This window comes from Microtus oregoni, unplaced genomic scaffold, assembly GCF_018167655.1.
Source record: "Microtus oregoni isolate MIOR12 unplaced genomic scaffold, Mior012 000000F_ref0000247, whole genome shotgun sequence".
Lineage (NCBI taxonomy): Eukaryota > Metazoa > Chordata > Mammalia > Rodentia > Cricetidae > Microtus > Microtus oregoni.
In genome coordinates, this window is record NW_024543059.1 from 79,721,104 (window position 1) to 79,733,507 (window position 12,404).

At 41.3% G+C, this 12,404-nt stretch overlaps 1 protein-coding gene across 5 annotated transcripts in view; it reads left to right on the forward strand.

The window, feature by feature from the left end:
- LOC121451988 (bifunctional heparan sulfate N-deacetylase/N-sulfotransferase 3) overlaps positions 1-12,404 on the forward strand; it is a 131,313-nt gene that overhangs the window by 62,327 nt on the left and 56,582 nt on the right. For 4 of the 5 annotated variants that reach the window (XR_005974763.1, XM_041657845.1, XM_041657859.1 and 1 more), the window contains exons 5-6: positions 6,342-6,527; positions 10,124-10,252. Coding sequence is in view for 4 of the 5 variants with exons in the window: in XM_041657845.1 (XP_041513779.1) it covers positions 6,342-6,527; positions 10,124-10,252 (315 nt within the window). In the remaining variant the exon portion in view is untranslated. Of the gene's footprint in view, positions 1-6,341; positions 6,528-10,123; positions 10,253-10,783; positions 10,902-12,404 lie in introns of those variants that run through there. The other variant, XM_041657869.1, reaches the window with a different exon arrangement.

The window sequence follows — 12,404 nt, forward strand, 5'->3', positions numbered from 1 at the left end:
GTTTAATTTAATGTTAGCTGTTGGCTTGCTGTAAATAGCTTTTATTATATTTAGGTAGGACCCTTGTATCCCTATTCTCTCCAAGACCTTTATCATAAAGGGGTGTTGAATTTTGTCGAATGCTTTTTCCGCATCTAGTGAAATGATCATATGGTTTTTTTCTTTCAGTTTATTTATATGGTGGATTACATTGATAGATTTGCGTATGTTGAACCAGCCCTGCATCTCTGGGATGAAGCCTACTTGATCATAATGGATAATTTTTCTTATGTGTTCTTGGATTCGGTTTGCCAGTATTTTATTGAAGATTTTTGCGTCGATGTTCATGAGTGAGATCGGTCTGTAATTCTCTTTCTTGGTTGGGTCTTTTTGTGGTTTTGGTATCAGGGTAACTGTAGCTTCATAAAAGGAATTTGGCAATGACTCTTCTGATTCTATATTGTGAAATACCTTAAGGAGTATAGGTATTAATTCTTCTTGGAAGTTCTGGTAGAATTCTGCATTGAAACCATCTGGTCCTGGGCTTTTTTTCGAAGGGAGATTTTTGATAACCATTTCTAATTCTTCGCGAGAAACCGGTCTATTTAGATCATTCACCTGGTCTTGGTTTAGCTTTGGTATATGATACTTATTTAAAAAAATGTCCATTTCTTTTGTATTTTCCAGTTTTGTGGCATACAGGCTTTTGTAGTAAGATCTAATGATTCTCTGAATTTCCTCTGTGTCTGTGGTTATGTCCCCCTTTTCATTTCTGATCTTATTTATTTGCGTGTTCTCTCTCTGTCGTTTAATTAGTTTGGATAGGGGTTTGTCGATCTTGTTGATTTTCTCCAAGAACCAGCTTTTTGTTTCATTGATTCTTTGGACTGTTTTCTGTGTTTCTATTTTGTTGATTTCAGCCCTCAGTTTTATTATTTCCAGTCTTGTACTTCTCCTGGGCGCGTCTGCTTCTTTTTTTTCTAGAGCTTTCAGGTGTGTTTTTAAGTCCCCAATGTATGCATTCTCCGTTTTCTTTAAGTGGGCACTTAGTGCTATGAACTTTCCTCTTAGCACTGCTTTCATTGTGTCCCATAGGTTTGAGTATGTTGTCCCTTTATTTTCATTAAATTCAAGGAAGACTTTAATTTCTTTCTTGATTTCTTCCTTGACCCAGGTGTGGTTCAGTAGTTGACTGTTCAGTTTCCATGAGTTTGTCGGTTTTTTGGGGGCAGCGTGGTTGTTGCCTTCTAACTTTAATCCGTGATGATCTGATAAGACACAGGTGGACACTGATATTTTTTTGTATCTGTGGAGGTTTCCTTTGTTTCCGAGTATGTGGTCAATTTTTGAGAAGGTTCCATGAGCTGCAGAGAAGAAGGTATATTCTTTCCTATTTGGGTGGAATGTTCTATAGATGTCTGTTAAGTCCATTTGTTTCATTACCTCCAATAATTCTCTTAATTCTCTATTAGGTTTCTGTCTGATTGACCTGTCCCTTGGAGAGAGAGGTGTGTTGAAGTCTCCTACTACTAGTGTGTGTGGTTTGATGTCTGCCTTGAGTTCTAGTAATATTTCTTTTACATAAGTAGGTGCTTTTATATTGGGGGCGTATATATTCAGGATTGAGACGTCCTCCTGATGAATTGTTCCTGTTATGAGTATAAAGTGACCGTCTCGGTCTCTTCTGATTGATTTTAGTTTGAAGTCAGTTTTGTTAGAAATTAGTATGGCCACACCTGCTTTTTTCTTAGGACCATTTGCTTGAAACACCTTTTCCCAACCCTTTACTCTGAGTAGGTGCCTGTCTTTGTGGTTGAGATGTGTTTCTTGCAAACAGCAGAATGTTGGATCCTGTTTTCGTATCCAATCTTTTAGCCTGTGCCTTTTTATAGGTGAATTGAGCCCATTAATATTAAGTGATATTAATGACCAGTGGTTGTTTACTCCGGTTATTCTTATTGCTTTTGGTAGTAGAGATTGTGTGTCTCCCTTCTTTGAGATGTGCTCGTGAAGGGTCATTAGATGCCTGGGTTATTGTAGGCAGTGTTGGCAGTGTTGGATTCCTTGGGTTGCGATTTTCCTTCTATTACTTTCTGTAGGGCTGGATTTGTGGCTACGTATTGTTTAAATTTGTTCTTATCCTGGAATGTCTTGTTTTCTCCGTTGATAGTGAACGATAGCTTGGCTGGGTATAGTAGTTTGGGTTTGCATCCATGGTCTCTTAGCTTCTGCAGAACCTCTATCCAGGACCTTCTGGCTTTCATAGTTTCCATCGAGAAGTCAGGTGTAAGTCTGATCGGTTTACCTTTATAAGTAACTTGCCCTTTTTCTTTTGCAGCTCTTAATATTCTTTCTTTAACCTGTATATTTTGTGTTTTGATTATTATATGGCGAGGAGATGTTTTTCTTTGATCCAGTCTGTTTGGTGTTCTGTATGCTTCTTGAATATTTAAATGAATATCTTTCTTTAAGTTGGGAAAGTTTTCTTCCATAATTTTGTTGAAAATATTTTCTGAGCCTTTGAGCTGTGACTCTTCTCCTTCTTCTATTCCTATTATTCTTAGGTTTGGTTTTTTTATTGTGTCCCATAGTTCCTTAATTTTTTTTTTTGTTGAGAATTTGTTGGCTTTGCTGTTTTCTTTGATCTGTTCGTTTATTTTCTCTATGGTGTCCTCAGCATCTGAGAGTCTTTCTTCTAGCTCTTGTATTCTATTGATTATGCTTGTTTCTGTAGACTCTGCTCGTTGGCCTAGATTTTCCATATCCAGCTGGTCCTCAGTTTGTATTTTCTTCTTTGCCTTCATTTCAGTTTTCAATTCTTGAACTGTTTCCATTACCTGTTTGATGGTTTTTTTCTTGGTTTCCCAGGGTATCATGTACGTATTTACTCATTTCTTCAAACTTTTTGTTATACTTCTCATCCATTTCTATAAGGGCATTTTTTACATGTTGTTTAAGGGACTCTATTATCTTCATAAAGTCGATTTTTTCCACTTCTTCTGTGTTAGGTTGTTCAAATACTTCTGTTGTAAGATCATTGGGTTCTGATGTTTTCATGTTGTTTTTCGGATTATTGGGTGAGTTCTTGCCTTGGCGCCTGCCCATCTCCTCCTATTGATCCTATCCAATGGATCCTTTAGAAACCGGATCAGGTTTCCCTGCTGGCCAAGGGCTCCGCTTACAAAATGCCCTCACTCTCTTTCGTGATTCCTGCTGCAGGCCAAGAACCCTCTCACCCCTCCGAAGGATCTTCAGGACAGGACCAGGCTCCCCTTGTGCCAGTGACCTGGCCAACCAAAGGCCTACCTCTTTGATTCAATTGTAGTAGGGCGATCTGCTCTCCTTATTGCAAGCCTGTCCCAGCCGCTTGGGTCTGGCCGCTGCTCAGCCGCGTCTGGCGCCGCCGCCGTGCTGCCGCCGCCACTGCGCCATGTCTGGCGCCGCCGCCGCGCTGCGCCTCTGTGCGGCTGGCGCCGCCGCCGCTGCTGCGCCTCTGTGCCTGCAAGAGCCATTTTAAATGTGCCCCACATTTGAATTAATGATGTCTCAACACTTTGAGCTATGTAGCCTTCTGTGCAATGGCTAGAAAATTGGATGTAGTTCATTTTTCTCCCAAATGTAAGATAGTAAATGTGAGTGTGAAATGCCCCCATCACAGTACCAGACTACAAAGAAGAGGTGAAATTTTAATAGCTAAAGCTTGCAGATAGATAGAAAGGAAGGAAGGAAGGAAGGAAGGAAGGAAGGAAGGATAATTATAAAAGAATCTGCATATACCATCATCATGGTGGTCCAATATTCTCTAAGAATTCAAATGAAGGAAATGTTCTTTATATGTTACATCTTCTTTTTCTTAAGCATCCCGTTTCTTGAAATCATAAGAGTACTTAGCAAGCACTGAAAAGCCGCCTTGACCTCTTGGTCAACATCATTGTTTGTGAATCTCTGGATGTTAGGAGTTTGTAATATAGCTCTGACTGTTGTGGATTGCTTCCTCGTGAATTTCTCTGAGAAGTTCTTAACATGTAATTGTTCCTTATTTTTCCATTTTCTTTTGTCTGGCCTTTTAAGTTGTACCCCTGTTCTTCAACCATTTGAGATTGATACTTTAGCAACCTTTTCTAACAGAATTATATGTTGGTACACAATTCTTTGTGGAAGAAATTGCCTCAGTGTGAATTGTTTAAAATTCGGGATAAAGGCAAGGAGGTATTTCCTTTCTGTTTTAGTGAAGTCCTCAATTATATGATAATGACTGCATAGGCATTGAAATGTCTCCAGAGGTCGAAAGTAAAAGGAAAGTTTTCAGGCCTTCCCAGTTATCCTTCAGTCTGTCTCTTGTGTGGCTGCTGTCTCATCTCTGTCACTCAGGAGCACTGTGTAGCTCTCAGCTCTATAGCATCCTGACCAGAGAGGACCCATGGACGCTTAGAATAGTGAGGTAAGATTCTGAAAGGAAGTGAAATTAGGTGTTGTAAAAAGCTGTTTGTTGGTTCCCGGCTGCTCAGCCCTAAAATAATCACACAGAAATCATATTATTTTTAAACCACTGCTTGGCCCATTAGCTCTAGCTTCTTATTTGCTAACTCTTACATAGTAATTTAACCCATCTCCATTAATCTGTGCATCACCACAAGGTTGTGGCCTACCAGCAAAGTTTCAGCATGTCTGTCTCCTGCAGCAGTTCCATGGCTTTTCTCTTATTCTGCCCTTCTTTCTCCCAGCATTCAGTTTAGTTTTCCCCACCTGCATAAGTTCTGCACTATCATGGGCGCAAGACAGTTTTCTTTATTCATTAATGGTAATCACAGCATACAGAGGGGAATCCCACATCAATTAAGGACATATTGAGTCCCTACTGAGAAGTGGCAATGCCTAGCTAGCATCCAGCTTTCTTATATGTAGATAGATACTGCATGTGCGTCTCTCCCCTTTTTGATACTCCCTGGGTTGAGAAACAAAGCTGGCTGTATCTCTTTGCCTTCCACATCCATTTGTAGCACTCTTCTTCAAAGCAGTCTGTTTGACAGCCTGATACTATGATTCTCTGTGTGAAATCGCTGTGTGGTGTGAGGAAAACCATGACTAATTCAAAGAAAGATTATTTTGGTGCAGTCTTTGAAAGTTGTCAAGCAATTGAAAACTACAAACAGAAAGCAAAACAAATCATTCAGGAAAAATATCCGTCAATATTAAAACCTTGGGTGTTCTAAAAGATTGATTTCACACCTTGTATCTGGGAAACCATCTCTATGTCAAGAGCCATAGATGAGGATTCATGGGCCACCTGAAGCTGAGAACAATTACAGTGATTCTGAGTTAGCCCAGATCTTCCCCAAAATAAGCTAACATTCACTGGGATTTGGCAGGACCTGAGCAGGACCAATAGATGAGGAACACCTTGACCCATCATTAGTCAACTTCCTCAGTATGCATTATGCATGTGTAGTTTGGAAGGTGTTTGTTTTTAGCTGGTATCCTTTTATGTATGAAAGTTTAATTTAAAGGTCATGTAAATTCCCAGACTTTTTTTTTTTTTTTTGATTTTTCGAGACAGGGTTTCTCTGTAGCTTTTTGGTTCCTGTCCTGGAACTAGCTCTGTAGACCAGGTTGGCCTCGAACTCACAGGCCTGCCTCTGCCTCCCGAGTACTGGGATTAAAGGCGTGCGCCACCATCGCCCGGCATTCCCAGACTTTTTATCTCTTTGGGTACCGTTTGCGTAAATGATGAGGACTAATAATAATAATAATAATTCTACAGTTTACAATCAAACCTACGTGCTTCTACTGAGATTTAGTTGTGGTATTGCTGCACATGCTGAAACCCCAATAGAAATATAGCAGACTGGACCAATTAAACTTGGAAAGTTCATCATTCTTTGTGTCCAGTGGAGTGGGATGAGTATTGTTTATATAAGGTGCTTGTTATTTAATGTTTTCAAATTTGATCAGTGGCAAGAACAGGTGGCCAAGAGTATGTTAAGTGGAGTGCAATGTTTCGCCCACCCTACCACCTCCAATTGACCAGCACAATAAGAAGGTTGTCTGATGGCTAGCCAACTTCAAGAATTTTAATGGTCTTTATAGATATCATTTTTAATTCCACCAAACAATAACTAATGATGGATTTAAATACGTGTATTTATAGTACATTTCAAAACCCTAAAATAAAACTATAATCAAGACAAATCTTCAAAGCCAGGGCATGGCAGGGCATGCCTGTATTTCAAGCGCTTGGGAAGCTGAGACAGGAGGATCACTGTAAGCTCAGGGTTGGGCTGTGCAGTGAGACTCTAGAAAGGAGGAAGAGCAAAAGGACCAGCCTTCTTTTCATATTCTAACGACAGTTTGCTTGGTCTTAGGAGCACGGCATTCCTACCGACATGGGCTACGCAGTGTCCCCCCACCACTCCGGAGTCTACCCTGTACACGTTCAGCTTTATGAGGCCTGGAAGAAGGTTTGGAATATTAAAATCACCAGCACTGAAGAATATCCTCATCTCAAACCAGCTAGGTATCGGAGGGGCTTCATCCACAAAAACATCATGGTGAGCTTCCTGCATGTGTCGGGTCTGGCTAGTTCTTCCAGATGGCAGCACAAGGCCCAGACAGAGAAAACAGGAGAGCCGAGGGTCAAGCGTGTGGCTCAGGAGAGGGCGTGCTTTCTGAAGAGTGTTGTTATCCCTAAGGAAGGCATTCAAATGACAGCTGTGTCTTCCTGCTCAGTATAACTCTGAAAAATAAAATCAAAAGCTTCTTTCCTGCCACTCCAGCTGGCAAGCAATCACTGGTGTAAAAATACTCAGAAAACATTATATCAAAGTTATAAATCATCCAAGACTATCATTTCTTAAGAAAGTCATGTAGTAGATAAAAGTCATGGAACCTCTCTGTAGCCACCATCCTGAGCTTTTATAAGCTGCTCAGATTGCACCTCTTTACCATGCCAAGTCCGCCACAACACTTCAGTGTGAGGTCGCGACTTGTTGCCAGGTGCCAGAGAACGCAGGGGAGGTGACATTAGCTAAGTCATCATTCCAGAGTGTCTCCATCTTGTTTTGTCTCCTGCACTAGTAGCAAGACCATCTATGGTACCAGAATATGTGGCTCTCTGAGACAGCGTGATCCCTTTCAGAGTCACTGAACCCTATTTCTTTCCAAGTCAGAGATCTTAAGGCAAGTATTAGTGAAGGTGGGTAGGAATGGCCCCTGATTTATACATCTACACTGTGAAGAAATAGACAGGAAGCTAATGAGCCCCAAGGGCTGGGTCAAACTGATACAAGTGAACAGATCTCTGCCGTCTACAGACCTCTTTCCACTCAATTTTCTAATGTCTACAGAAAGTCAAGCGGATGATGGCATTAAACTTGGATCAACCCCCATCTCAATGTGTCCCTCAATGAGAACAACAACAAAAAAAATGCTGTAAATGCAAGACAAGGCTATCAGGGCCATGTTCTTCTCCCAGCGTGCCTTTCTTTGTGCTCAAAGTGAATTTATCATGCCTCATTCAGCCAGCTTTCTGATGAGAAAGAGTTTTAAAAGCCTGTCCAAGGTCATAACGTAAAAGCATTTGGTGTTCTTTTGCCATTGTGAGGTCGTAGGCATCCCTACAGTGGCGAACTTCAGTGTCTGGAGACTGCATTCAGCACGGTTCTGCCCTGCTTCTGCCCAAAGGGCTTCATTTCCCGTACCTCCTAAACTGCATTTTGCCTGTGTTGCAAATGCATGGACATTGCAGATACCCAAAGCTCAGGCAGGTTTCCTGCTTTGACACAATTGCGCCTGTCATTCTGCTTCTGCATGACCTCAATTCGTGGACTCCTGCATGAGAGTTTGCAGATGAAAAGTGCCGGCAGGCGATAGGTTGTGTGGGGGAAAAAAGATGGGCTATCACCAGGAGCCGTCCCAATGGACACACAAGACGAGAACTGGAGAGCCGGACTCCCTCCTGATGGAGACGGGAAGGAAAGAGCTAGTGAATGAGTTGTGATCCCTAGATCTTAAACCACGCCCATATTTTCTAACTGAAGTGAAATCATCCATGAATTAAAATCAAAAGACTTAAAGGTGTTTTTGCTTCCATGCCATCATTGATCCTGCTAGCACTAATTCAGTTAGATACTTCAGACTTCCCACTAGGACTTCCAAACCTTCTCTAGTTCCTGCAGTAATCCCTTTAGAGTTATTTTTTCACCTGCTCTGTGGCAGCCACCATCTTGACCCACTGCTTGGTTTTCATGCTGACTGTGGTACAAGCTCCCAGTTGGTCAATTTTCACCTTCTGCCCACCATTCAGTGAGATCTAGCCAGTAGGCAGTGCCAGCCTTTGACTCCTCCCGACCTGCCTGACCTTGTGAATCTCAGCTGTTCCCACACTCTTTAATGCATCCTTTTCAAACGGAAAATGCTCGGTGCCACACCCGCGTTTCTGTCTTCCACTGCCCAGCATGGAACACTCTGCTCACTGTGAATAACTTCCCAGCCACACTCCACCCATTCCTAGCCCATCTAACTTCCATTTTAACGTAGTAACTGTGAAGCACTGTGGTTCTCAAATAGACTTACACATTCCTTACTCTCCTCTGAATTCGTGTGTTCCATGGGGACACAAAGCATCTTGATTGGGGACTTTTTATTCTCATACATAAGGAATGAATAGAAACGTAAGTCCTGAGCTTTGAACCCTGGTTGTTAAATGGGACTCTCTGGATAGAGCAACAAGACTCGCACTCCATCTACACACTGCATGCAAAGGGAGGCCCAGGGGTAAGGCCTCTCCCAGGTCTAATTGCACCCCATACACACAATGGCTTACTGCGCTATTTACGGAGTTGCCTGTGTGAAGCCTTTAGAGGCATTATATCTGTGTGCCTTAAGACAAGTTTGTAACACGAATAGTAAGAACCCAGAGACAGATAGAGGGATCAAGCTGGAGATCAGAAAAGCAAAGCAGCCAACCACTAGAGAGACCTTTTATCTATCTCTACCAAATCTTCAGACTGAATCAGCAAGATCCTGTCTCCACAAAATTCTCAGACACCACACTCCAGTGAGTTTGTCTCTTTCCCTGTATATTCCTCTTTCCACCCAGCCATATTCCTCCTGCCTCCAACTCCCTAGTGCTAGGATTACAGATGTGTGACTCCCAGACACTGGGAGTAAATGTTTGAGTCACCACCCCCTGAATCTGTTCCTGGATTGGTCTCTTGTAGCCCAGGGTGACCTTGAATTCACAGAGTTCCACCTGCCTCTGTCTCCCAAGACCTGGAATTAAAGGTGTGTGCCACCACTCCCTGGTCCTAGTGGCTCCGTTTTGTATTATGATCTTTAGGCAAGCTTTATTTATTAAAATACAAATAAAATGTCATGACATGCATTGGCTGAGGTTTTATCATTTCTCAGGAACTGCCAGCAATTACAAAGATTACAGTTTCCAAGTTTGAACTGCACAGTGTTACCTACCACCCTTCTCTGGGGGAAAGTTCCTGTTAAAATACCTCGGGAAAGTTTCTCGTTCCTTCTGTCCCATAAGAGCTGTTTCAGGAAGCGTGTCCATCACCCTGTTGCTGCATCTCGAACCAAGACCACAGAACAGGACCCTGATCTCGCTCCTCCTGTGTGTCTGCCTCGCCTCCCATAGTGGCCCACTGAGGCCCTAAGACTCACAGAATTTAAGAAAAAGACCATGTTCAAGTTTCTTCTCAGTTGTCTCCACTTACCCAAAATTCCTCTTTCTATGAAGCACCTTGTTAATAACTGACTTCATTTCCAAATGTGTGGCGGAAGGACTTATTCACATTTTAGCAATGAGGGTTATACACAATTCCAGTATTTTAAAACCTTACTTAATTATATTTCTTAAGATACTAAAATATATTAGGCTCAGTAATAAAAGCACTAATTTTGAGAACTAAAATTAAAATAATTCAAAGTCAATTTCAGTTTTAATTATTTCTTTTAACTTCCCCCATGGTTATGAAGGTCTATGACCTTTTCATCCTCCAACACTGGAGGGTTCTTCCAGGTCCTAGTTAGTTCAATAAATACCACCTTCATATCATGTTCAGTGAGGAGAAACAGGCTAAGATTCAATAAAGGTAACTAGAACTTTCTTCTCACGTGGCCATCTTTCCTTCAGGTTCTTCCAAGGCAAACCTGTGGGCTCTTCACGCACACGATTTTCTACAAGGAATATCCAGGAGGTCCCCAGGAACTGGACAAGAGCATTCATGGAGGAGAGCTCTTTTTCACTGTGGTTCTCAATCCAGTAAGTACGTGGAGTCATTCTTCAAACAAACGATGTTTAAAATGACAAGGTGTATAAAAAAATATGTTGAGGAAGAAATAGGGAATTGGGTAGTTGCTCACCAAATAATATGAAGCTTGCTGCTGCTATAGAAATGAAAATCCCCCTTGCTCCTCCTCATCCTTTCCCTCCTCTCCTCCTTCCCCTCTCTCCCTTCTTTCCCTCATCTCCCTCTTGCTCCTTTTGCTCCTTTCACCCCTCTCCTTTCTCTCTCTCTCTGTGCTCTGTCCCATCCCCTCTTCTCTTGCTGTTCTCACTCCCTCATTCCCTGTTTCCCCTCCCCCCCCCTCTCTCCCATTCTCTTCACTGTCCCATACTGTCTTCTCATCTCTCCTCTCTGATAAAAGAAAGCACAGATTTTGTAAGTACAAAGGAGTTAGTTAACCGACTGCCTCTCTTCTTCTCCGTCCATGCTCAGTTCTGCCCTGCTGGGTCATGGAGCATCCCTGACTAATGGGGGGCTGCCCTTTCTCCTTCATGTCTTTATACTAGTGCATCAGCGATGCAGCGAGCCACTGGTGAATTAATTTTCCTGGAGGTGAGTGTCATAAAATCGTGTGCTGAAAGGAAAACTACTAAAGCGAGCTGCAGAAGGGAAACGCTCTTAGTGATTTTCTTCCATGAAAGAGAACAGAAAAAAAAAACAGAGATCAAATCTATTTTCAAATATATGGATTTGCCCCTGACTGTAGAAAATTCAGGATGGAAAATTGCAATTATCTCCAAAAACAACGATTTTTTTTCCTATCAGGATAAAAATTGGATAAGACAGAAATAAACAATAATATTTGAAAGAGCCTTAGCTGGACTTTAATCTTACAGGCTCTATAAATAAAACAGCAAGTATTCTTCCTCATCTACTCTATTCAAAAGCAAGTCTGTATTTCAGCAGCTAGAAAATGAGATGGATGGAAAGGGAACTCAGTCTTTGGTAACCTCTGTGTGAGTTCACACCCAGGAGTCGTTGTGATTTCCATTCTTTAGGAAGGTTATCATGCTTCTAAACCCTCCCTAAGTAGACATTTCTGATTTATGCTCCAAAAATACCCCCTTCTTCTAGATTACCTTTATTTTTAATTACTCTGTATGGATTCCCTCTCTTTTTTGCTCAATCTAACCAGTATGGTGTTGGTAAAGAAAGTTCACCAGTTTGTAGTTTGAACCAAAGACTCGGTTAAATACCTGTGAAATGACTTCATCGATGTATTCTTTTTTTTTTTTCATCGATGTATTCTTGAACCTGTATTCTACAAGCTTCTGGTGGAGCAGTTCACTGGGAACCAGTCTGTGTGATTATCTACTTATTGGTGATGTAATATTTGAAAAAACCCTGGTATTATTGTGTCTGAACTTTGTGAACCAAATAATCTCCACTCAACCCAGAAGAAATTTTAAAATCAGTCACTCATATATAGTGAACTTATATCAATTTTTACCTATTATCTGATAAGTAATATTTTCATTAATAAAAATCTATACATTTCAACCTAAAAATTCTAACAGCAAAGATTATGTTGACCTTAGTGCCAGTTTAGACAAACATACAAACTTTTCTTTCTAGATTGGAAAACTTCCCTAAGATAATTATTTTTGGTAAAGAGGAATTGGTTCAAACTAACTAGGATCTTTTGACATACCCCATGAGATAGACAGTGATCCGAGATGACCTCATTTGGTACACAAGACACAATCTAGGGTAGGAATTCTCTTTACCTGGTGGAGACAGGTGCCTGTGACTCTGTCAGTGAAGACATGTGCTATCATTAGTGGTGGCTGCCTGGATGGCCAAAGTGAGGAACAGGGCTTGCTTCCCAGGAATTCTCAGACCGAACTTAACTGGTCGAAGAAAGCTATGTTCAGCCTTCAAAAACTCCAGCTTCAGTGAAGCATGTATGAATTTAGCGGGTGAAATGTTTTATTGGGTCAGAATGGGAAAGAAAAAGTCCTTATCAGATTATAGTGTGTGTTTGCTGTAAGAAAGATGGGGATTTTAATTATAGTGGACTTGAAAGATGGCCACTAGACAATCACGTTATCATGGGCCTTAATTAAAGATGGTATTTTCTGAAAATATTAAATGATCTTGTTTCCAAAGAAAAGGTAGATGAGTATT